This window comes from Rhineura floridana, chromosome 2 (genome assembly GCF_030035675.1).
Source record: "Rhineura floridana isolate rRhiFlo1 chromosome 2, rRhiFlo1.hap2, whole genome shotgun sequence".
Classification (NCBI taxonomy): domain Eukaryota; kingdom Metazoa; phylum Chordata; class Lepidosauria; order Squamata; family Rhineuridae; genus Rhineura; species Rhineura floridana.
Window position 1 is genome coordinate 59,212,291 of NC_084481.1, and position 25,586 is coordinate 59,237,876.

General features: G+C 44.3%; 1 protein-coding gene across 3 annotated transcripts in view; it reads left to right on the top strand.

The window, feature by feature from the left end:
* CACNB4 (calcium voltage-gated channel auxiliary subunit beta 4) overlaps positions 1-25,586 on the top strand; it is a 252,585-nt gene that overhangs the window by 220,091 nt on the left and 6,908 nt on the right. For all 3 annotated transcript variants that reach the window (XM_061608779.1, XM_061608781.1, XM_061608780.1), the window contains one exon: positions 10,587-10,682. In XM_061608779.1, coding sequence (XP_061464763.1) covers positions 10,587-10,682 — 96 coding nt within the window. The remainder of the gene's footprint in view (positions 1-10,586; positions 10,683-25,586) is intronic.

Here is a 25,586-nt window from a genome sequence, read left to right on the forward strand (position 1 = left end):
TACTCCTAATCAGGCCAAAGCAACAGTCTGTGTGCATCATACTTTGTCTTTGTTGCAAATGATTATTGGGGCAGCCCTCTTTCTGTTCCTTTTTTAGGTCATCATGGTGATGATGATGATTTGCTTGATACCCCAAAGGTCCCCAACATTACCCAATGTTAAAACAAAAACAAATAAAATACACTATAAACATAACAGTAAACAACAACAAAACAATAGCAATAGCACCCCCATGTAGCCACAGGAAGGTTTGGCAGCATATTAAAACAAAACATCATCTCAGTCTATCAAATGCCTAGGAGAAAAAGTACTTCTTCACCTGGCACCAAAAAGATGACAATGAAGGTGCCAGGCAGACCTCACTGGGGAGCATATTCCATAGATGGGGAGCCACAGCTGAAAAGGCCCTCTCCCTTGTCACCACCCTCCAAGCCTTCCTCAGAGGGGGAACCTGGAGAAAGCCCTCAGAGAAAGATCTAAGGGTCCAGAAGATATTGGGGTTCTGAGCCCTAAAGAGCTTTATAGGGCAAAACCAGCACTTTGAGTTGGGCTTGGAAGTGTACGGACAGCCAGTGCAATTGAAACAGGATAGGTGTTATATGTTCTGTTTGCCTTTAATCCATCAACCATCGGGCAGCTGCATTCTGCACTAATTGAAGTTTCTGAACTGTTTTCAAAGGCAGCCCTATGTAAAGTGCATTGCAATAACTTTGTTACCAGAGCATAGATTGCTGTAGCCAGGTTATCCCTGTCCAGATAGAGTCACAGTTGGGCAACCAGCCTAAGCTGATGGAAGGCACTCCTAACCACCAAGGCCACCTGTGCCTCAAATGACAGCAGTGGATCCAGGAGAATCCCAAACTGTGAACCCATTCCTTCAGAAAGAATGCGACCCCATCCAGAGCAGGCCACACACCACTCAGCCAGTCAGAGGAACCACCCATCAACAACATCTCAGTCTTGTCTGGATTAAGCTTCGGGTTATTGGCCCTCATCCTGTTCATTATCACAACCAATAACTGATTCAGCACATCCACTGCTTTACTTGCAGAAGATGAAAAGGAGAAATAGAGTTGTGTGTCATCAGCATACTGATGACAATGCACTCCAAAACTCCATTCAGCGGTTTCATGTAGTTATTAAATAATATGGGAAGAACTTACAGAGCCAAGCAATACTCCCCAAGAACCACCTTCTGGAGCTGGCCATCCAAGTAAGAACAGAACCACCACAATGCAGTGCCCCCAGTACCCAACTTGGACAATTGCCCCAGAAGGATACCATGGTCGATGAATCAAAAGCCACTGAAAGATCAAGGAGGATCAACAGAGTCACAGTTCCCCTGTCTCCCTCTCAACACAGATCATTGTACAGGTCGACAAAGGCAGTTTCTGTACCAAGCCAAGGCCTGAATCGTGATTGAAATGGGTCTAAAAAATCTGTCTCCTCCAAGACTACCTGGGTCTGGTTGGCGACCACCCTCTCGATAACCTTACCCAGAAAGGGGACATTTACAACTAGTCTAAAATTATTAGGATCTTCTGGGTCCAGGGAAGACTTCTTCAGGAGTGGTCTTACTACTGGCTCCTTCAGGCAGCCTGGGACCACTCCTTCTTGGAGAGAAGCATTAATTATCTCCCTGGCCCACCCAGCTGTCCCCTCCTTGGCAGATCAGCCATGAAGGGCAAGGGTCCAAGATACAAATGGTTGCACGGGCCCAACCAAATACCTTGTTCATGTTCTCAGGCCACAACAACTGAAACTCATCCAATGACATCGGATCGGAAGGCACTCCAGACACCTCACCTGGATCATCAGCATCAACAATGGAATCCAAATCACGGCAGATAGAAGTTATTTTATCCTCCAAATGCTTAGCAAACATGTCACAGCAGGCTTTAGATGGCTCTACTACCTCCTTAGGACCAATATGTAATAAGTCCTTAGCAACTCTAAACAGCTTAGCTGGACAGCAAGCTGAGGATGCAAAGGAGGTGGAGAAGTAAGTTTTCTTTGCTGCCTTCACTGCCACTGAGAAGGCTCAAACATGAGCACATACCAGTGTTTGGTTACATTTGTTAGGAGTTTTTCTCCACCCACCTGCACTCAAGCCGTCTTCCTTCTCACTTCATTGCTCTTGGCTTTGAGGTATACCATGGAGCTTTCTGAGCTCTGCCAGTTGGGAGAGGATGCTCGGGTACAATTGTATCAATTGCTGGGGTCATCCCTGTATTCCACAGATCAACCGGGGCTTTGACAGAAGACCTGGGCATACCAACTGGAAAACTCCCCAGAGCCCTCTGAAAATCAATAGGATCCATCATTCTCTGGGGGTGGACCCTCTTAATAGGTCCCTGACCCCTGCAGAGGAAAAAGGCCACTGTAAGTCTAAAGCTCACCAGCAGATGATCTGACCATTACACAGGGGCTGTTTTTATATCCCTCACCTTCAGATCACCCTCTCTGCCCGATTGAGAAAACCAAATCCAGAGTGTGCCCTGCTACATGAGTTGGCCTAATGTCATGTTGGGACAGCCCCATGGTTGTCATGGAGACCCTGAAGTCCTGAGCTGCCCCAGACAGAGCAGATTCGGCATGGAATATCTCACAAGACTTAACAGTCTTGAGGTCCTTAGCACCACATCTGAAACCATGTCCATCAGCTCAGGTGGGGAGACTGTTGGGCAGTGGGGTGGACAGTACACCAACAGAATCCCCAGTCTTTCCCGCTGGCCTAACACAAGGTATAAGCACTCCAGATTGGCACTCGAACAAAGAGGGAGCCTGTTCTATGTCTTTATTCCACCTTTTTTCTCAATTCTGCCTTTTCTAGGACAAGAACTATGGTCCATTCAAATATTATAGTACCCAACAAAGAGACTAATGAAAAATATACACTGGAATCATGTTTGTAAGCTGCTTACCAGTGTAGCCTATGCTTAGTGGCTGCTTGCATGGTGGCTATCCATGCAATTGGGCTGATCCAAAATAGTTAAGTAACTTACAATCATTTTACACCCACAAAGAATCATTGCCATGTGGAAGCATTACTTTACCCCTACATACTTGACATTCCCCATAACATTTGAATTTATCTTTAATTTGCCAGCAAAACCTCCTGTTTCTGGTTTTGATTTTGATACACGCATTGTGGTGGTGTGGGAGAACTATTTTCCCATGCACGGATATTCAGTATGATATGCTTTATGGTAGGCTGTGTGGATATGTATATACAGCTGGCAATAACTGAGAAAAATGAATTCACGCTTGGTGGATATTTGTGCTTATGAGGTCTCCTGGCTTTTTAGAGGTGGAAGACTCTTAAGCATGCCTCAAGACTCAGAGGGTATAGCCCAGGTGAGACCTGAGAGTCACCAGGAGCTCAGAAATGCTTAATTAGGCAGCAAGCACTATTCTTCTCATCACTGATGGCCTCTCTGTGCTCCAAGATTTAGTATGCTAACCCTGACCTGAAGTGAAACAGAATAATTTCATGGCAAGGAGTGGAGAGATTCTCATACTGTACTTCTTTCAGGACAGCTTATTAGGGAATTCAACAGTCTCTCAATTTACGATGGGCGTTGTCCTCTGCTGTGGTACAGTTCTCTGCCTCATCTCTGGCCTCAGGTCTCTGAATCCCCCTTTTTATATAGGGATTCTCTGCATCAGGCTACCAGATAATCTACAACAGTGTGGCACTAAGGTGTTGTTGTTTAACCTTGTAAATCTCTTTGAGAGGATTTTTGCCCTTAAAGGTGACCTAAAAATACTTTAAATAAATAAATAGAAAGCTCACAGTTGTATCCAACTTAAGTTAGTCATGATTATTGATTTAAATGGGTCTGCTCTGAGTAAGACTTACTGGATGCAACCCCTAATGAATATCTGAGAATTAAAAAATTATCCATACCTTAAACATAGAGGAAGTGCAGGGACCTAGAACAAGACTTCCAAGTCTTTGTTATTTTGCAAAAAGTAGCCATGAGGGGTAATTTGGATCAGGCTGATGGTATGGGATTTAAACCTTTGCCCTGTGCCAATTCCTTGAAATCATGTGCATGTGTGCACTCATGCATACACACACACACACAGTGGAACATTAATAAGGTTGTAATCTTACACACACTTACCTGGGAATAAGTCACATTGAACTTAATGAGGCTTATTTCTGGGTTGACATGCATAGGATTGTGTTGTCAGCCCCTATGTTTTTCTTGCTGCAGCCAATCACAACTTGGGGGAGGTGGGAAGTACTTTGGATAGAGGCCTCAATGTATGGCATATGGGTAGAAGATATTCCTCCTTGCTCTGATCCAAATCACACATACATGCATCCTGTGGCTGCTCTTTGTACAATAAACAGATGCCAGGAATTCCAGTGTGGTTTGATTCCATTATTGAATCAGAAAATAATTTCACTCCCTGAATTGTCTTAAAAGTGTTTAATGAAATCTTATCACACCATTTGCATATTTATTAGTATTTACTTGCCTAGATGTTCATTAAGACCCTCCATGGTACAGAGTGGTAAGCAGCGGTAACACAGCCGAAGCTCTGCTCATGGCCGGAGTTCGATTCCAACGGAAGGAGGAAGTCGAATCTCCCGTAAAAGGGGTCGAGGTCCACTCAGCCTTCCATCCGTCTGTGGTTGGTAAAATGAGTACCCGGCATAAAGAAAGGCTGGAAAAGGAACTGGCAATCCCACCCCATATATACGGTCTGCCTGGTAAACGTCGCAAGACAACACCCTAAGAGTTGGAAACGACTCGCACTACAAGTGCGGGGACACCTTTACCTTTTTAGATGTTCATCAGACATTCCTGTGGGGTTAATCATTGTACCAGGTGACCTGTTCTGATGTAACAAAAGGCCAAGGCAAGTGGGGCGAGACTGTGTGACGGCTAAGCACACTTTTTTGTGTGGTTCTCTCAGCCCAAAGGTCCTAGAGTAGAATACTTTATCCTACAATTATTTTCAACTGTTTATAAAGAAGCACTGCAAAACTCCTAATTCTGCCCACCTTTTATTTGTAATTCTGAACATCACATAAGAAACCTATAATGAGCTAATTAAGATCCATAAGTGTTTTAAACACACCTTTAACCCAAAAGATGCTTTGAATAAAATAAAGTCTCTGTTTGTAACATAACTATTATGCAGCATATACTGCAGTGTTGTAGATGAATACAAAATTTTGCCAGCTTTACTATACTGGGATAAGGGAAAGGAGGATTTTAAAAAGATAGAGGCTGGTTGGAGAGGCTGTAGTAAGCAGAGTGCTATGCTGTTTGGCCTCTTGCCCTTAAAATGAGGATGAAATATTCCAAGGATCAGAACCAGTGCAACTCTTGAGGAATGCAGGCTGTTGTGTGAAGAAAAGAGAGCCCTTTTTCTGAGTAGAGTTGAGCCATACAGGGACTTTTGCAAATTTAAACAGGAACAGTTGTTTCCGGGATGGGTGAATTGGATTAGAGAGGCTGCCAGGAGAGGGAATGCCTTAACCTTCACCACCTGTGCATTTCTATTCAAAATGTACCATGGAGTGGACTGATCTGTGGGGTTCAAGGGCAAATGCATTTAGAATTTTGCAAGGGGAAACATGGTTGAGCAGCAATTTAGGGTGGGGATACATTGGGCAAGGAAAGTATGAAGCACCCCTCTCCTTACCATTTATTTGACCTCAGTCACCTTTCTGGAAATAGTTTTTGCTATTTAAAATGGGCTGCTCCTGTAACATTGCACATATCTGCAGGCAGATTCAAGTTTGAGCATTGAATGAAATTTTTGCTATTCTCCTGGAAATATTGTTACCATTGGTGAACAGGCGGCTTGACTCCCAGTCTCAGTCTCAGATTCTGGAGCAGAAACAAAGAGCAATCCTTTATTTTGTTGATGATAATTTGCTACTTCACATCCAAATGAAGAAACATTGCCATGTTAAGGTGCATATGAAGTATGTTATTTCTTTGAATTAAAACATGCTGGCAAGGAGAAGGCTAAAACTCTGAAAAGGGGGGGACACCAGAGACAACAGTGGAATAAAAATTTAAGTAAGATGTGAAAATGGAATTGTCAAATGTTTACAGAATGTTTAAAAAGGACCAAATGACAGGATTGTTGAGAATAATCATGATACAAAGTTGCAATATGCTCTATGTGAAAAATCTTAGTTAATTTGATTCCTGTCAAAACACAATTAGATCTCTAGTCTAACACTACAATGGCTGATGGATAGCTGGTTGCCTAGCCTTTTCGTACAAAATGTTCACCAGGAGCCAAATTATGAACAAATCTCAGCAATCTATAACAATAATTCTGTTTCTCAATCCAGGTAGTGGCATCAAGCTCTTCAGGGAGTCAATGCTGATATATATGATATAATGGAATGTATTGGTATAATGCTAATCCTACAAGCAGCTAAGAAGCAGTGGCAAAACAAAGTTATCTATAGCTTTAAGAACTCTTGTAAACAAGAATTAAAATACAAGATTTCCACAAGAAATTTTCAAAGTTTAATAGACACTGCAGTCTCCAATCTAAAACAATCTAAACTACTTAGTAGAAGAACTGACACTAAAAAAAAAAGATATAAAAATGTATATAAAAAAGCAAGTGCAAATTCACGCACCCTGTAGAGCAGGGGTGGGGAACCTGTGGTCCTCCAGACGCTCTTTGACTACAACTCCCATCATCTCTGACAATTGGTCATGCTGGGTTCCCATTGCCTCTGCAGAGAGACACTTTCCACAAATCTGGGAACATGATTTTGGAACTCGAGGAGGAGAAAGCAAACCATGGCTGTGAACACACTAGTCACCTACCCCAAAGCATTTCCATTAGCCACATTAGCCACACCTGGAGGGGGAACGGGTTGATCTGCCGATCAGTTGGGAAATCTCTTTGAAGCTGAATTTTAAAAATGCACTCAAGATGATCCCACCAGATTTTACAATAAAAAGAGGCGGGTTTGACTACCTTTATGTGCTACCGTTTTCAGAAGAGAGAGACGGAGACTCCCTGGAACCCACAGAACAGTGAGCGTGTTTCTAACCCAGGATGGAGCCCTGATGTTTTCCATAGGAGCTTTAAGCTGTCTATTTTGGATGAAGTATTTCGTAAAGCACTCTCTTATCCCTACTTCTCTGCCTTATGCAGCAGGTCTGCCCTTCCCTTACCCCTCTGTCAGCCCTGCTGTTCCTCCAGTCAGTATCTGCCTGGAGTGCTCACAAAGCTAGGTCAGATGGGAGGAACTATTTCAAGAGAAGCACCTGGGGGACATATCTCTCTTGCTAATTAAGTGTTGCTTATCAATGAATGTGGACACAATTCCCGTCAGGTTATTGTCAGGCCAATGCAGAAAATCTAGAGTCTGTTTTAGTAGTGCCTGAGAAGAACGTAAAAACACAAGAAGTCTGCTGGATCAGGCCAGTCGCCCATCTAGTCCAGCATCCTGTTCTCACAGTGGCCGACCAGATCCCTTGGAAAGCCTGTAAGCAGGATCTGAATGCAAGAGCACTCTCCTCTCCTGCAGTGTCCAACGGCTGGTATTTGGAAGCATGCCACCTCCACTTGTGGAGGCAGAGCTAATAGGTATTGATAGCCTTTTCTTCCATGAATCTGTGTAATCCTTTTTTAAATCCATCCAAGTTGGTGGCCACCACTGCCTCTTGTGAGAGTGAATTCCATAGTTTAACTATGTGATGTGTGAAGAAGCAATTTCTTTGTCTGTCCTGAATCTTCCAACATTCATTGTATGTCCACAAGTTCTACTATTACGAGAGAGGGGGACTTTTTATCTATCAGCTTCCTCCATGACATGCACAATTGTATACACTTATGTCACTTCTGAGTCACCTTTTGTCTGCACTTAAAAAGCCCCAAATGCTGCAACCTTTCCTCAGAGGGGAGTTGCTCCATCCCCTTAATCAATCTGGTTGTGCTTCTGAACCTTTTTCAGCTTTACAATATCCTTTTTGAGGTGAGACAACCAGAACTGTACACAATATTCCAAATGTAGCTGCACCATAGATTTATACAACAACATTATATCAGCAGTTTTATTTTTAATACCTTTCCTAATGATCCCTAGTATGGAATTTACCTTTTTCACAGCTGCTGTACACTGGGTTGACATCTTCATTGAGCTACCCACTATGACCTCAAGGTCTCATTCTTGGTCAGTCACCACCAGTTCAGGCCCCCATGAGCGTATACAGTAGGGCCCCGCTTACCAGCGCTTCACTTTCCAGCATTCCGCTAATGCGGCGGCGGGAAATTCCCCATTTTAAAGCCAGTTTTGCGCTTTTGCGGCATTTTGTGTCATTTTTGTGTCATTTTTGCGCAACACGCCCCATTATATTCAATGGGTTCTGCTTTACGGCAATTTCCGCTTTGCAGCGGCAGTCCAGAATGGAACCTGCCGTATAAGCGGGGCCCGCCTGTATGTGAAATTAAGATTTTTTGCTCAAATATGCATAACTTTACACTTGTTTACATTGAACTGCATTTGCCATTTTACTGCCCATTCACTCAGTTTGGAGAAGACCTTTTGGAGCTCTTTGCAATCCCTTTTTGTTTTAACAACCCTGAATAATTTAGTATCATCAGCAAACTTGGCCACCTCACTGCCCACCCCTAACTCTAGATCATTTATGACCAAGTTAAAAAGCACAGGTCACAATACCAATCCTTTGGGGACTCCACTATCTACAGCCCTCCGTTGGGAGAACTGTCCGTTTATTCCTACTCTCTGTGTCCTGCTACTTGACCAATTCCTGATCCACAAGAGGACCCCTCTCCTCTTGTTCCATGACTGCTAAGCTTACTCGAGTCTTTGGTGAGCTGCCAGTACCAGAGCTGCAAAGGCCACTCATTTTGAAATGCTTGCCCTGACCCCTCGTGAGTAATATTAGTCACTGAGAAGACCCTTCTTAGTAGTTAACACATACCTCCCCTTTCATGCTGATTGACTCCTAGGGTAAGTGAGCAGCAAGCTTCATGGCAAAGTACCTTGGTTTCTCAAATACTAGTCCCACACTTGGTTTCATTTCATAATTTTTAAAATGAAAACATTTCTGACAACATGTGGCCCCCAGAAAGAGAGTTTCGGGGAGGAGCCTATGCATGCAGCAGCTTTACTCTTGTTCTATAATTGCAGAAGAGATAGTGAATCCTGGGGGGATAGCTGTAAGGGGATGTGCTGTGACTGTAATGGAGGGACCCTGCACTTCTGAATTTGTCACTATACTACTGCATGTGTCTGCCATAGGATATCCTCTGTTTTACTACAACTTTTGTTTTTACAGCTGTCTTACCCCAGCTAGCCTGTAAAATGCAATGTCATTTGAAATACTGGTAATCCAATATTTTTGTCAGGCTACTAAATGTGCAAATGTTTTAAAGAAAGTTTTAATTGATAGGTATTTAGTTAGCTGTGACCTCGTATTTACAATACTAGATTGGCAAATTTCAGTAAAGTAAAAAGGAACTTTTGCTTTTTAATTCTCTGGCATGATCCATTTTCCTTTGGTGTCATGTCAGATTTGATGAAATCCTACCCATGTGCCGACTCACAAGTAAATCCCACTGAGTGCAATAAGACTTATTCCTGGTTAAGTGGGGCTAGGATCACAGCCCCACAGAGAAGTGGGCACCTGGTTGCATAAGGCTGAGATGGTTGTGCAGTTGCCTTGGATGCCACTATGGCAAGGCATGCCAGCCAAGGCTTCAAAAATTAGGGGAAAGAGCATGGGGGGAAATCTTTTATTCTTCATAAAACAGTAAGTCATTATAAGTGAACTGGGTCAGTGGCTGAGTTTCAATACAAATTGGGGTACCAAAGCTTTGCTTTTTCCTTCTCTGGCATGATCCCATTTTCCTTTGGTGTCATGTCATATTGGATGAAAATGTAGCCATGCCAACTTGGAAGTAAGTTCCCACTGAATGCATAAATAAGTACATATGCACAAGGAAACAATTGCAGACAATCTTTCTGAAGCTGACTGACTTAACTTTTTCTTGAAAAAAGGGAAAAAACATGTACCTTTGTAATGCTTGTGAAGAACAAATGTAAAAAGAAGTCACAAGCATATAGAGGTTGAAAATATAATTAACAATTTATTTAAATACACACATTTTATTACAGAAAAAATGTCATTGGCAGTAATAATATCAAAATGAAATTAACAGATAAATTACAGATAAGCTCAGAGATGCGTTACCAAATTCTTCCAAGCTACACAGGAAGTGGATTGGACTGTGAAAGACCAACCCATGTTTGCATTTTTACATTTTTTGTAGGCCCGTACAATATCTCAGAGAGGAGGTCAGGTCTCTTGCTCCCCTGGTGCATTCACTGTAGCTGCCCAATTTCCCTGTTTTTAAAATTTGATAGAAATATCTGCAGCTATAGGTACATTCTTAAATGGCAAGGTTTTTTGCCTGTTAGTGAATATATACTATAGCCACTCACTCAATACACATCTAAGAACTGTTGTTTAATATGTGTAGCATGATATACCTAAAAAAATATACTTACCTGTTATGCAGTCTGGAAGTAATCTTATGCTTGTGTTCTCTTCTTTCAGGTCTTGCAGCGACTGATAAAATCAAGAGGAAAGTCACAAAGCAAACACTTAAATGTCCAGTTGGTTGCAGCAGATAAACTTGCACAATGTCCACCAGTAAGTAAAGGACCAGGAACTATTTTTTTGCTTTGTGCACATTTTTCATGACACATGAATTCACACATTTGCCCAAGCTCTTGTATCGCTGTGACATTGCTTTAATCCCAGGGGCCCACCCTTACTGGCTGGGCTATAAATAGCATTTGATCAAACCCTGAATGTGTTAGAACATAGGTCACAAATTTCACAAAGAGAAGCACTCCTCCTTCCACCCCCTCCCAATGTTCTTGGGTAATGATGTGCTAAGGTGTCTGTGGTTACAGTAGCAACAGTCTCATGTTCCGTTCCCTATCATTCCACTTCAGAGTGGAGAACTTTGCACTACTAGAATAAAAGCCCTCTCAGGTTTACATTAGGAGGTCCAGTGTACTACATTTCTGTCGCTGAGTAATTTTCCAGTGATTTGTGCTAATACTCAGCAGTAACCAAAATAAAGATACGTGCCATATACTTGCACATTACATTGTAAAGTTTAGTGAATACACTTGAAGCAATCCATTTGTAATCAAAACATTTGAATTAAATAATGGAATCTCCCCCCCCCCATTTTCCTGTAAATGAAGACACAGCTTGGAAGATTACTTTAAAAAAGTAATAAATTACAGTTACATGGCCCAAAAAAGTAGTAATTACCATTACAATTTCTCTGAAAGTAACTGATTACTTTACTTTTTCTCAAAAGTAATCCCTACAGTTACATTTCAGTTACTTTTTTAAAAAATGCCTACAAGGTGCTGGCCTTGGCTGCTGCACATCTAAGTAGCCTAAAACAACATTAAAAATAAACATACACATACAGAGGTAGTAGAAAAAATATTTTTATCCATGATAGCAATGGTGGTCTCTCCGCTGGTAAGGGAGGTGGGGAGGGAGGCTGAGGACACTACGCAGACCTTTGCACATCAAACCAAGTGCAACCCCCCTCCCCCAGCCAGCCAGCAAGCGTAATCTCTCTCATTTAACCACCTCCCGGACCCTGCCCTGCCACCACTCACCCAAGCAAACTTTTTCCCCTGAGATGCAAAAAAGTTAAAATACTGCAAATGCAATACAGTAGCCAGAGAGGGTGGTGGAGGCCACTTTGTGTGCCAAGTTCAAGCACACACATGTCATCTTTCACCTCCACAGTTCTTTATCTCCATTCTGCTGCTGCCTTCTCCTCCTTTATCCATGTTCTTGCCCTCCGGCTCCTTTTTCCCTCCAGTCCATTTTTTAAACAATTGTTTTCTCCACTCCACCCTGTCTCTCCACCTCCTCCCTTGTCACCTCCTACCTACCCACAGACCATGATGATAATGAAAGTTAAAGAGGAAAGCACAAAAGCAGCACTACAGCTGAATGTCAAGAAAACTAAAATAATGACAACAGAAGATTTATGTAACTTTAAAGTTGACAATGAGGACATTTAGGATTATCAATACCTCGGCGCAGTCATTAACCAAGATGGAGACAATAGTCAAGAAATCAGAAGAAGGCTAGGAGTGGGGAGGGTAGCTATGAGAGAACCAGAAAAGGTCCTCAAATGCAAAGATGTATCACTGAACACTAAAGTCAGGATCATGCAGACCATGGTATTCCTGATCTCTATGTATGGATGTGAAAGTTGGACAGTGAAAAAAGCGGATAAGAGAAAAATCCACTCATTTGAAATGTGGTGTTGGAGGAGAGCTTTGTGCATACCATGGACTATGAAAAAGACAAATAATTGGGTGTTAGAACAAATTAAACCAGAGCTATCATTAGAAGCTAACATGATGAAACTGAGGTTAGCATATTTTGGACACATCATGAGAAGACATGATTCCCTAGAAAAGACAATAATGCTGAGAAAAACAGGGAGTAGAAAAAGAGGAAGGCTAAACAAGAGTTGGATTGATTCCATAAAGGAAGCCACAGACCTGAACTTACAAGATCTGAACAGGGTGGTTTATAACAGATGCTATTGGAGGTTGCTGATACATAGGGTCTCCATAAGTCGCAATCGACTTGAAGGCACATAACAACAACCAGTGGCATGGTCACTGCACATCTTGGAGACCATTTCCTCGCTTATGTCTCGCTCTAAAATAAATGAAGTATAATTTACTAAGCTTTTTAAGGGTGAAATGACATTGTGTCCAGAACCAGAAATAAGGAGGTGAGTCACAGGTAAATGGGTTGAATTAGGACCACATTTATTTCCAAGCACATCGGCAGAGGAAACATAGGGGAAGGGTTGTGACTTGGCTGCTTTGCAGGTTCAATCCCTGGCATCTCCAGGCAAGGCTAGTGCTGCATACACACCATACATTTAAAACACCTTATTTCCCTCAAGGAATCCTGGGAACTGTAGTTTACCCCTCCCAGAGCTACAATTGCCAGCATCCTTAACAAATTACAGTTCCCAGGATTCTTTGAGGGAAATAACGTGCTTTAAATTAATGGTGTGTATGCAGCCTAGGGAGGACTGCTGCCTGAAACCCTGGAGAGTCACTGCCAGTCAGTATCAAAAATATTGGGCTAGATGGTCCAATAGCATAAAACAGCTTTCTATGATCCTGTGTAACATTACCATATGGGAAGCTAGCTCTTCCTTCTCCTGCAGGCATTACCTACAGATTATTTGGATGAGTCTGCCTTTGTCCAGGGATGGGGCATCAGTTCTCATTACCCATTTCCCCAAGACATACCCTTTGTGGTAAATAAGTTGAAGTTAAAAGGGCCAATTCATATGTTCTTGTCTGTGGCCACAAGGCCCTCAGTGACTCTACTGCCTCAGTTCCATATAAAGTAGCGTTACAACTTATTACAATCAGATAAATAGTATAAATTCAACTTTTTAAAATAGCATAATAGACAATTAGGCAAGAGAAAATCAACTCACTTCCTAACCGCCATACATCAAACAATCAAACCATTAAACAAACCAGTACAGTTAAATTCCCAGCCCCCTATATAACAACTTCATCTAACTAGAGCTGGACATACATATCATTCTGTTCACTCAAAGATACCCTTACATGATTAACATGCTCACATCCATCAAACACAATCAATTACATTTTTACAAGTGTAAAACTAATTATAAAAAATATATCCACACATAATTAAAATACACCATGTCATCAAAACATTAAAAACAGTGATTATTAAAATGTACAATGAAACAAATATCTGGCATGTTCCAGCCTCTCCTGTATGGTAGGTTATCCCATAGGGCTCCATGGAGCCCTTTTTCTTTCCGTTCTTCTGTCCTGAAGTTAATGCTATGCTCCAAAGAGCTGATGGGAAACTACCATTATGCTATGTTATTATTACTGGAAGAAATTCATATGGGAATCAGCCAGAACTCTGTTAGGGGTTCCAGATGCTCACTAAGGGGAAACAGGTTTTTTTAAAAACACTTCTTAGAAATGATGAAGTATTTATTCAGGATTTGTTCACTGGCATTTTATAGTAGGTGGCAAGATTTTCTTCTTTCCCACATCCCTCAAACACCACTGCCAATCTGTTTTCACAAGACTCAAAGGTCTGCATTAAACCGAGGCCACCCTGTTCCATTTGCAGATGGTCTAAACAGGACCTAGGTTAACTGATATGATGAAGCCCCCTGCAATTGAGATCCATGCTCTGCTGATGGGTGCCACCTTTTAGGGAGCAGCAGGGGAGGCAACGGGATGAGCGGGGGTCAGTGGGACAAGCAGAGGAGGCAACGGGATGAGTGGGCGGCAGTGGGACAAGTGGAGGAGGCAACAGGATGAGTGGGGGGGGCAGTGGGACGAGCGGAGGAGGCAACGGGATGAGCGGGGGGCAGTGGGACAAGCGGAGGAGACAACAGGATGAGTGGGGGGCAGTGGGACGAGCAGAGGAGGCAACGGGACGAGTGGGGGCAGTGGGATGAGCGGAGGAGGCAACGGGATGAGCAGGGGGCAGTGGGACGAGCGGAGGAGGCAACAGGATGAGTGAGGGGGCAGTGGGACAAGCGGAGGAGGCAACGGGATGAGCGGGGGCAGTGGGACGAGCAGAGGAGCAACGGGATGAGTGGGGGCAGTGGGACGAGCGGAGGAGGCAACAGGATGAGTGGGGGCAGTGGGACAAGTGGAGGAGGCAATGGGACAAGTGGGGGGGTAGAGGGATGAGCGGAGGAGGCAACAGGATGAGTGGGGGCAGTGGCACAAGCGGAGGAGGCAACGGGACGAGTGGGAGGCAGTGGGACAAGCGGAGGAGACAACAGGAGGAGCAGAGGAGACAATAGGATGAGTGGAGGAGACAACAGGATGAGCGGAGGGGGCAGCAGGACAAGCGGGTTGGAAAGGGTAACACACACACATTGTCACTCACCTCCATTCTGCTACTGCTGCCTTCTATATCCTTGTCCTCCGGCGTGGTCCGGCTCTCGACTTCCTCCCTCGTGCCTCCTAACACAGAACACGAGGGAAGGAAGTGTGACGTTGCGCAGAAGCCCAGTTTGAGGCACATGTATTTTGTCTACTCATCTACCAATCAGAGGAGCAGAAGATTTCCCTTGCTCTCCCTCAGTAACATCCAAACATAACGTTGGAAACGTTACCATTGCTGCTAAAAGGTAGGGAAATTACTAGTCGTTCTATTACTAGAAAAATGTAATGAAGTTACCCACTCGTTACTTTAAAAAGTAATGAATTACAAGTAACTCGTTATTTCTAACGAGTTACTTCCAAGCTCTGAATGAAAGCTTTTCATTTGGAGACTGTGTCCAAAGAGTTTAGCTATGAAGTCTTTCCCCACTCTGATTTGTATCCATGAAAAAAGAAAGAGATGGTAGAGTAAGTGAATGGTGTAGTGGTTGGAGTGTCAGACTAAGACCTGGGAGGACAGGGTTCAAATTCCTACTTGGCCATGAAGTTCACTAGGTGACCTTGGGCTAGTCACCAACTCTCAGCCTAACCTATCTCAGAGGGCTGTTGTGAGGATAAAATGGAGAGGATGAGTCTAGCAGCTTGATCCTATACAAAGTTAGGTGTGCCTAAGTCCATTAAAATCAATGGGTCAGATCCAAACTTCACCTCCCAAGGACAGATTTGCTTCATCCGTGGAAGGTTTTGATCTAATGGAGGGATCCCTCTAATAGAGGGGTAGGAGGCAACATTTGCTGATTCCCTCCTTCCCCTATAGCACCTAGCATCACCTCCTATACTATTACAGAGGGTCACCCAATCCTCCAGAACAGGCTAGGAGGTACCACTGTGGCCTGCAAAGGAGAGGAGGGAATCTGCAGAGTTGCCTATCCCCCGCTAGCAGCAGCAAAGGAAGGTGATTGAGAGGGTTGTGGCACCATAATTGCAAGTACTGTCAGATGAGAACAGATTATCTTGACCCATTCCAATCTGGGTTCAGGCCTGGTTATTGGACTGAATCAAACTTGGTTGCCCTGATGGATGACCTTTATCGGGAGAAGGACAGGGGGAACATGACCCTGTTATTCTTACTTGATCTCTTGGCAGCTTTTGATACCATTGAGTATGGTATCCTTCTGGGCCAACTTGGTGAGATGGGTATTGGAGGGACAGTTCTACAGTGGTTCTGATCCTATTTTCAGGGTCATTTTCAGAGAATAGCATTGGACGATTGTCTTTTGGTCCCCTGGGAGTTGTGCTGTGGGGTGCTGTGTCTCCAATGCTGTTTAACATCTATATGAAACCCTTGGGAGCAGTCATCAGATTTGGGGTGAGGTGTCAGCAGTACTCTGATGATGCCCAGCTCTGATTTCTCTGTAACATCTGAATCAGGAGAGGCTGTACAAGTCCTGGACCAGTGCCTGGATTCGATGGTGGGCTGGATGAGGGCCAGTAAACTGAGTCTGAATCCTAGCAAGATGGAGGCACTATGGGTTGGTGGTTCCCGAGTTCAGATAATTGGTTAGTTGCCTGCTTTGGAAGAGGTCATACTCCTTCTGAAAGAGCAGGTTTTAGTCTGGGGTTGTTCCTGGATCCATCTTTGTTGCTAGAGGCCCAGGTGACCTCAGTGGCTAGGAGTGGCTTTTTCCAGCTTTGGCTGGCAAGACAGCTGCAGCCATTTCTGGACCAAGAAAGCTTGACCACTTGGCCATGCACTAGTAACCTCCAGGCTGGATTACTGTAATGCACTCTATGTGGAGCTGCCCTGGAGGTTGGTCTGGAAGCTGCAGCTGGTGCAAAATGTGGCTTACTGGGGCAGGATATCTCCAAGATGACACCCCACTGCTAAAAGAATTGCACTGGCTGCCAATTAGATAATATAATAATAATAATAAATAATAAACTTTAATTTATAGGCCGCCTATCTGGCCAATGGCCACTCTAGGCGGCTTACAGTAAAATATGATAAAATACAATAAATAAGATATAGTCAATACATTACATACAAGTTCAGTATAATAAATTATCAGCATTTCAATACAAGGCTAATTTACCCTAGAAGTCTCAGAGGTTGTAAAGGCCTGGTTAAAGAGCCAAGTCTTCAGGCCCCGGCGAAATATTTCTAGGGAAGGGGCATGTCGAAGATCTATTGGGAGGGAGTTCTAGATCGAGGGGGCCGCCACAGAGAAAGCTCTCTCCCGAGTCTTCACCAACCTAGCCACTTTAGTTGGCGGGACTGAGAGCAGGTCCTGTGTGGCAGAACTCGTAGGGCGGCTGTGATGTTCCTATATTAATGTATATATGGTAAGTGTTGTTGTTTTAGAAGATACATGGTAAGTGGAGTGAAAGAGGGGGAGTGAATGGGCAGTAGAATGCGAGATGATTGGCTGAGTGTTTAAAATGGCTGAATGTATAAAAGGAAGAGTGAGAGTGGAATAGGGGGGGAGAAGAGAAAGAGTGGATTGCTTGGTGGGGTTTAGAGAGTTGTTTACCAGGAGGGAGGGGGAGTTCGGATTAGTATTGAGTAAAACCATATGCTTATGTGCCTTAAGAAGAAATCTTGTTAATCTTGTTAGCTTTGTTATCTTTAATAAATACTTAATTTGGTTTACCAAAGGCCTGATCCTTAGCTGGGGTTTCACAGACCAGAAGGGAGGGTAAGGTAATGACCAAGGCTGAAGGGGAACTGTAACAAATGGTGGCAGCGGTGAAGAGAATAACAATACCAGTATTCAGAGTCTCTGGGAATACTAGTATTGGGACGTTACTGGTGGTTGCCTAGCAGGGGGATCTGTTGAGATCTGTGCTAGAGCGGATAGGTAAACCATAAGAGAGTGCGGTCCGGACTGGTGGAGTCCCTGGTGGTGCCTAGAGACAGGCAGTAACCACACGCAGGTAGGAACCTGACAGGGAGAGCCAGGGAAGGACGCATCACATGTGGTGGCAGTAGCGGTGGGATACGAACAACAGAGAATCCAGATACGAATACTAGAGAATCCAGAACAGTGGTGTGGCAAACAGAAATAACAAAACAAGATTTCTTGTGAGAGTGACTGGCAAAGAGTGTGTGAACTCAAACACCATGGCTGAATACATAAAAATGAAAAGAGAGGAGCTGGTGGAGAAGTGCATAACATTCAATTTACCTCACGAGGGTAAAGGGGTAGATGAATTGAGGGTAGCACTTACAGGATTTGCTACTGCCCAGCAAAAACAACCTGTCAGGGAAGAGACCCCAGAAGGATATTTAAGCAATCCCGCTTATATAGAGTACTTGAGAGAGAAGTTAAGATGGGAGGCTGAGGAAAAAGACAAGCAGAGGGAGTTGGAAGCTGAGAGATTGAAGATGGAAGCTGAGAGATTGAGGATGGAAGGTGCAGAGAAGGAAAAACAGAGGGAGTTGGAAATTGAGAGAATGAGATTGGGGTTTGAGGAGAGGGAGAAGCAACGAGCATTGGATGCTGAATTACAAGTAGAAAAGTTAAAATTTGATAGAGAGAAATTTCATTCTGAGGAGACAAGGAAAGACAGAGATGGAGCAAAAATAAAAATTACACCAAAGGACTTTGCTGTCTATGAGCCTGGTCAAGATCCTCAAATTTACCTCAGCACCTTTGAAAAAGCAGCTCAGTTGTGGGGGCTACCTGAAGATAAATACATGCAGTATTTATCAAACCTGATTAAAGGGGAATTGGCTGAGGTATACCAATATTTCCCCTCAGACAGGCCCGTCACCTATGCTGAATTCAAAGAAGCAGTGTTTAAAAGATTCAGACTGGGGCCTGATTATTTTAGAAAGCTTTTCAGAAACTGCCAGATACAGACAGGGAGGTCTTTTGTGGAACTGGGAGCAAAGTTGATGGATATATTTGGAAAGTGGATGAGTAGTGCCAAAGCTCAGTCAGTGGAAGAGGTGAAAAGCCTCATGATACTGGATCAATTATACCATCAGTTACCACCAGAAATAAGGCTCCTGGTCAAAGACCGTTCCCCTACATCTGTGCAGGAGGCCGCAGAGATGGCGTATCACTTCGCCTCCAATAGAACTGGCTGGGTGGGGAAAACATCAAGAGAGTTTAAACCCAGACCATATAGTGCTGGCAGAAGGGATGTGGTACCACAGCGAGTGAGTCCTCCATTAAAATCTGAAGGGCACAGGACACCCCAGAGTGGATCTGTGTACCCTAAAAGTGAGGAGAAATTATGCTACAAATGTGGTAGACCAGGGCACCTACGTTTTCAATGTGAGGTTGCCAACCCCATTAGTAATCCTGCTCAGACAAGGGCAGTGAAAACAGAGCCCAAGGCTTTAGAAGCAGCGAAAAAGGTTCAGTTTTGCCAGATAAACTGGACAGAAGTAACAGACCTTGATTCAAGTCTGAGAGAGGAAGTGAGTGTACAAGGGGCAATTTATTGGGCATTGCTTGACACTGGTGCCGCTCAGACGTTACTGTGGCCAGATTTAATAAAATCTGAAGAAATATTACCTCAGGAAACTGTGACTATCCAAGGAGTGAGGGGTCAACCAGAGAGTTTGCCTGTGGCCCTGGTGGATATGACTTGGAGAGGCCGAGAGGGCCGATATAAAGTAGGCATTAATGCCCAGCAACAAGAACCAGTAATACTGGGAAGGGATGTAATGGGCGCCCAAGGAAAGATCTATGTAGTGACCAGACAGCAAATTGGCAGAGAAAAAGAAGCCATATTAAGGGGGGCTGAAACAAACAGGGTGGAATCTGTTAACCAGCCTCAGGTCACCATAGCAACCACTAGCAGGCCTGCTGAAGAAGACAAACTGTATCAAGTGGTCTCTGGGGAAGAAGCAGATCAATTCAGGGAAGAGCTGCATAAAGATATAAGTCTGAAGCAGATAAAGGAACAAGCGCTGACCCAACAGATTCCTTTCACTGACAAACTGAGGAATCAAGTTGTGTGTGAGAATGGGATTTTATATAGACTGTGGATGCCTGCTGAGAGAAAGGATGAATGTGAAACAGTGAAGCAATTGATAGTACCTAGCAAATACAGAACCAGATTGCTAGAGGTAGCCCACGATGTCCCATGTGCAGGACATCTGGGAATAAAAAAGACCAAGAGGAGATTGGCTGCACATTATTATTGACCAAATATCTCCAAGGATGTAAAACAACATTGTCTATCTTGTGGAATATGCCAAAAGGTGGGAAAGAGTGGAGTAAAGACCAAGGCACCCTTAAAGCCCCTTCCTATAATTGGACAACCCTTTTATAGAGTGGGAATAGATTTGGTGGGCCCTTTTTCCAAACCCACAAGGCATGGCAAGAAATATCTAGTGGTGGTGGTGGATTTTGCCACCAGGTACCCAGACGCAGAAGCACTGAGATCTGTAGAAGCCCCTGTAGTGGCAGAGGCTTTATTAAAAATCTTTATGAGGCTGGGTTTCCCTCATGAAGTGCTGACAGATCAAGGCAGTGTATTCATGGGAGAAGTGATGCAATGTATGTGGAAATGTTGTGGTCTAAAACATCTAAAGACCACTACTTACCATCCCGCCACTAATGGGCTGAGAGATTCAATGGAGTTTTGAAGGGCATGATAAGAAGCTATGTTCAAGATCACCCACAAGACTGGGATGAACGTTTGGGATGCTTCTTATTTGCATACAGAGAAGTCCCTCAGGAGTCAACAGGCTTCTCACCCTTTGAACTCATGTTCACTAGAAAAGTGAGGGGACCTTTGGAACTGCTAAAAAATTCATGGGAAGGAACTCTGGGAGAGTACAAAACTTCTGTAGTAGATTTTGTATTGGAATTCCGCAATAAATTAACATCAATGATGGAAGTAGTGAAAGAGAATTTGAGTCATGCACAGGAGAAGCAAAGTTACTGGTATGACAGAACAGCCAGAGAACGTGTGTATGATGTGGGAGATATGGTTATGGCGTTCATACCCAGGAAACATGACAAATTACAGGCTAACTGGGAAGGACCATATACCATCAGAGAAAGGCTTGACACAGTGATATATGTAATCACCACAGACCAATTAAACAAAAGCAAAGTGGTTCATGTAAATATGTTAAAGCCTTACCATACCAGGGATGCAAAGGTGTTGCAAGTTACCTTATTCCCTGAGGGAAGTGGGCCTGAACTTCCAGATTTGGTACAGGAAAGCAAAGACAAAGGAGGGGTAGATCAAGTGGAATGGTCAGAGGAGGTGAAGGAGGAAGTAAAAGAGGAGATTCTGAGAGTTTTGAAAACCTATAGGAATCTCTTTAGCAACAAACCTGGCCAAACCAGTATAGTTATACATTCCATTGATACTGGAGATCATGCCCCAATCAGATCTGTTCCGTACCGTGTGAATGGGAAAGTTTTGAATGAGATCAAAAAGGAGGTGGAAGATATGCTGGAATTAGGAGTGATCAGGGAATCCATCAGTCCCTGGGCCTCAAGTATTGTCCTGGTTCCGAAAAAAGATGGAACGACCAGGTTTTGCATTGATTATCGGCTAATCAATAAAATTACTATCCCAGATGCGTATCCTATGCCTAGGGTAGACGCAATGTTAGAGTTATTGGGGGCAGCAACCATTATCTCTACACTAGATCTCTGTAAAGGATTTTGGCAAATGGAACTAGACGAGCAATCCAGAGCCAAAACTGCCTTCAGTACGCCAGATGGGTTATATGAGTTTGTGACCTTACCCATGGGACTAAGGAACTCACCAAGTTCATTTCAGAGGCTAATCAATACTGTGTTGCGAGGCATGTCAGATTTTGCAGTGGCCTATATCGATGACGTGGCCATTTTTAGCAAGTCGGTGCCTGAGCATGTCCAACACCTGACAACAGTATTGGAGGCCTTAAGAAAAGCAGGCCTCACAATAAAAGCTAAGAAATGCCAGTTTGGACTAAAGGAAGTAATCTATTTAGGACATAAGGTGGGGAGTGGGAAAATCACCCCCTTATGGAGCAAGGTGGAGGCAATACAAGCGTGGCCGATCCCCTTAACCAAAAAACAAGTAAGGGCATTTCTGAGTGTGGCTGGATTTTATAGGAAGTTTGTGAGAAATTTTGGGGAAATAGCAACCCCCTTGCATGAATTAACAAAGAAGAAGTGTTCTGAGCATGTGGTATGGACAGATGAATGTCAGAAGGCTTTTGATCTACTGAAGCAAGCCTTGTGCCAAGGACCCATATTAATAGCACCAGACTATGAGAAACCATTCATCGTGGCTACAGATGCGTCGGACCTCGCGCTGGGAGTCGTCTTGCTGCAGGAGAGAGAAGGCACCAGACATCCAGTGGCGTACCTGAGTCGCAAGCTGACGCCGAGGGAGAAAAACTATTCGTCGGTCCAGAAGGAGTGCCTAGCGGTCGTGTGGGGACTGAACAAGGTGCGCCCATACGTGTGGGGACGAAGATTCACAGTGACTATGGATCATCGGGCCTTGTTATGGTTGTAGACTATGAAAAACCATAACACTATGCTGCAGAGGTGGTCCTGGGCCCTACAGGACTATCAAGTGAACTTCCAGTTCATAAAAGGCAAGGACAATGTACTGGCCGATGGACTTTCCAGGCAAGTGGCTGGGACTGCAGTGACGTGACCAGACAGAGGAACAAAGAAAGACATTTTCCCCATAGAGACTTTTATTTGTTAACGCGACGTATAAATCCTGGAACAGGAATAATACTCTGCTGTTGTTTAAGGGGGGGGAAATGTGATGTTCCTATATTAATGTATATATGGTAAGTGTTGTTGTTTTAGAAGATACATGGTAAGTGGAGTGAAAGAGGGGGATTGAATGGGCAGTAGAATGCGAGATGATTGGCTGAGTGTTTAAAATGGCTGAATGTATAAAAGGAAGAGTGAGAGTGGAATGGGGGGGAGAAGAGAAAGAGTGGATTGCTTGGTGGGGTTTAGAGAGTTGTTTACCAGGAGGGAGGGGGAGTTCGGATTAGTATTGAGTAAAACCATATGCTTATGTGCCTTAAGAAGAAATCTTGTTAATCTTGTTAGCTTTGTTATCTTTAATAAATACTTAATTTGGTTTACCAAAGGCCTGATCCTTAGCTGGGGTTTCACAGACCAGAAGGGAGGGTAAGGTAATGACCAAGGCTGAAGGGGAACTGTAACAAATGGTGGCAGCGGTGAAGAGAATAACAATACCAGTATTCAGAGTCTCTGGGAATACTAGTATTGGGACGTTACTGGTGGTTGCCTAGCAGGGGGATCTGTTGAGATCTGTGCTAGAGCGGATAGGTAAACCATAAGAGAGTGCGGTCCGGACTGGTGGAGTCCCTGGTGGTGCCTAGAGACAGGCAGTAACCACACGCAGGTAGGAACCTGACAGGGAGAGCCAGGGAAGGACGCATCACAGCGGCACAATTTATGATGGTGGAGGCGCTCCGTCAGATATACTGGGCCCAAACCGTATAGGGCTTTAAAGGTTAATACCAACACCTTGAATTGAGCCCGGAAAATAACTGCAAGCCAGTGGAGATTGTAAAGCATTGGAGTAATATGATTGTATCGGCGGCTATTCGTGAGTAAACGAGCCGCCGTATTTTGTACCAGCTGTAGTTTCCGGACTGTTTTCAAGGGTAGCCCCACGTAGAGCACATTGCAGTAGTCTAAACGAGAGGTGACCAGAGCGTGCACTACAAGTGGGAGCTGGTGAACAGGAAGATAGGGTTGCAGCCTTCGAACGAGGCGCAGTTGACCCCAAGCTGGTCGGCACACTGATGAAACTTGGGCCTCCATAGACAGCTCGGAATCAAGAATCACCCCAAGACTGCGGACCTGATTTTTCAGGGGCAATTGTACCCCATTAAATATCAGGTCGATGTCTCCCAATCTTCCCTTGTCTCCCACGAGCAGTACTTCAGTTTTATCAGGATTCAGCTTTAGCCTGTTTCTTCCCATCCATCCACTCACAGATTCCAGGCACTTGGACATGGTTTCCACAGCCGACTCTGGTGAGGACTTAAATGAGAGGTAGAGCTGAGTGTCATCCGCATATTGGTGGCACTGCAGCCCAAACCTCCTGATGATGGTTCCCAGCGGTTTTACATAAATGTTAAATAGCATGGGAGAAAGGATAGAACCCTGTGGCACACCGCAATTGAGGGGCCAAGGGTCTGAAACCTCATCTCCCAATGCTACTTGCTGTTGTCTACCGGAGAGAAAGGAACGGAACCAGTGTAATACTGTGCCTCCTATTCCTAATCCCTCTAGACGATCCAGCAAGATACCGTGGTCGACGGTATCGAAAGCCGCTGAGAGATCCAGGAGGACAAGAAATATGAGTTCTCCCCTATCTAATGCCCTCCTCATATCATCCACCAGAGCGACCAAGGCTGTTTCTGTTCCATGTCCAGTCCTGAAGCCTGATTGGTATGGATCTAGATAATCCGTTTCATCCAAATGCGCTGACAACTGATTGGCCACCACTCGCTCAATGACCTTGCCCAGAAATGGTAAATTTGAAATTGGGCGAAAGTTGTTTAAATCTTGGGGATCCAAGGAGGTCTTTTTCAGAATTGGTCTTATAACTGCCTTCTTGAGGGCTAATGGCAATACACCCTCATTCAAGGATGCATTTACCACCGCCTTGATCCCATCGCCCAATTTCTCTTTACAGCTCATCAAGAGCCATGACGGGCAAGGATCAAAGAGACAGGTGGTAGGTTTCACAGTTGACAGTACCTTGTCCACATCCTCAGAAGGAAGAGGCCGAAACCGATCCCATTGGATCACATTGGATCACATTATGACTGGTCAACTCCGGTCCACTATCTGCATTCACGGTATGCGGAATCGAGCTTCTTAGATGCTCGATTTTATCAGCAAAGTGTTTTGCTAAATTGTCACAGGAGGCTTTTGAACATTCTAAGGGTTCTTGAGCAACTGGACCGACCAGGCTTCAGACCACTTGGAATAGCCTCCTGGGACAACACTCTGCTGATGCAATAGAGGCAGCAAAGTAGTCCTTCTTTGTTGCCTTTATTGCCACATGATAGGCAGTTACTGCTGCTCTAACTTGTGTCCGGGCATCTTCGGAGCGGGACTTACGCCACCGGCGCTCTAGTCGTCTCACCTCCTGTCTCAGAACACGCAACCGTGGTGTGTACCAAGGTGCCGTTTGAGATCTTTCCAGGGGGAGAGGACGTTTCGGAGCCACTAGGTCTAATGTCCTGGTGATCTTTGTATTCCATTCCGTCACCAGGGTTTCAACCGAGTGACCTTCAGCAGGATCTAATTCCCCAAGCGCATTTAGGAATCCTTCTGGATCCATCAGACGCCTGGGGTGGACCATTCTAATAGGTCCTGCGCCTTTGCAGAGGGTGTGTGTACCGGGCCAAGTTCAAGGTTCTGGTTTTGGTTTACAAAGCCCTATACAGCTTGGGACCGATACCTGAAAGACCTTCTTATCCCTTATATACCCAGTCGATCACTGTGCTCTGCAGGTGAGGGCCTCCTGCAGATACCCTCTTATCAGGAGGTCTGTTCCGCACAACATAGGAAGCAGTCCTTTAGTATAGTGGCACCTACCCTGTGGA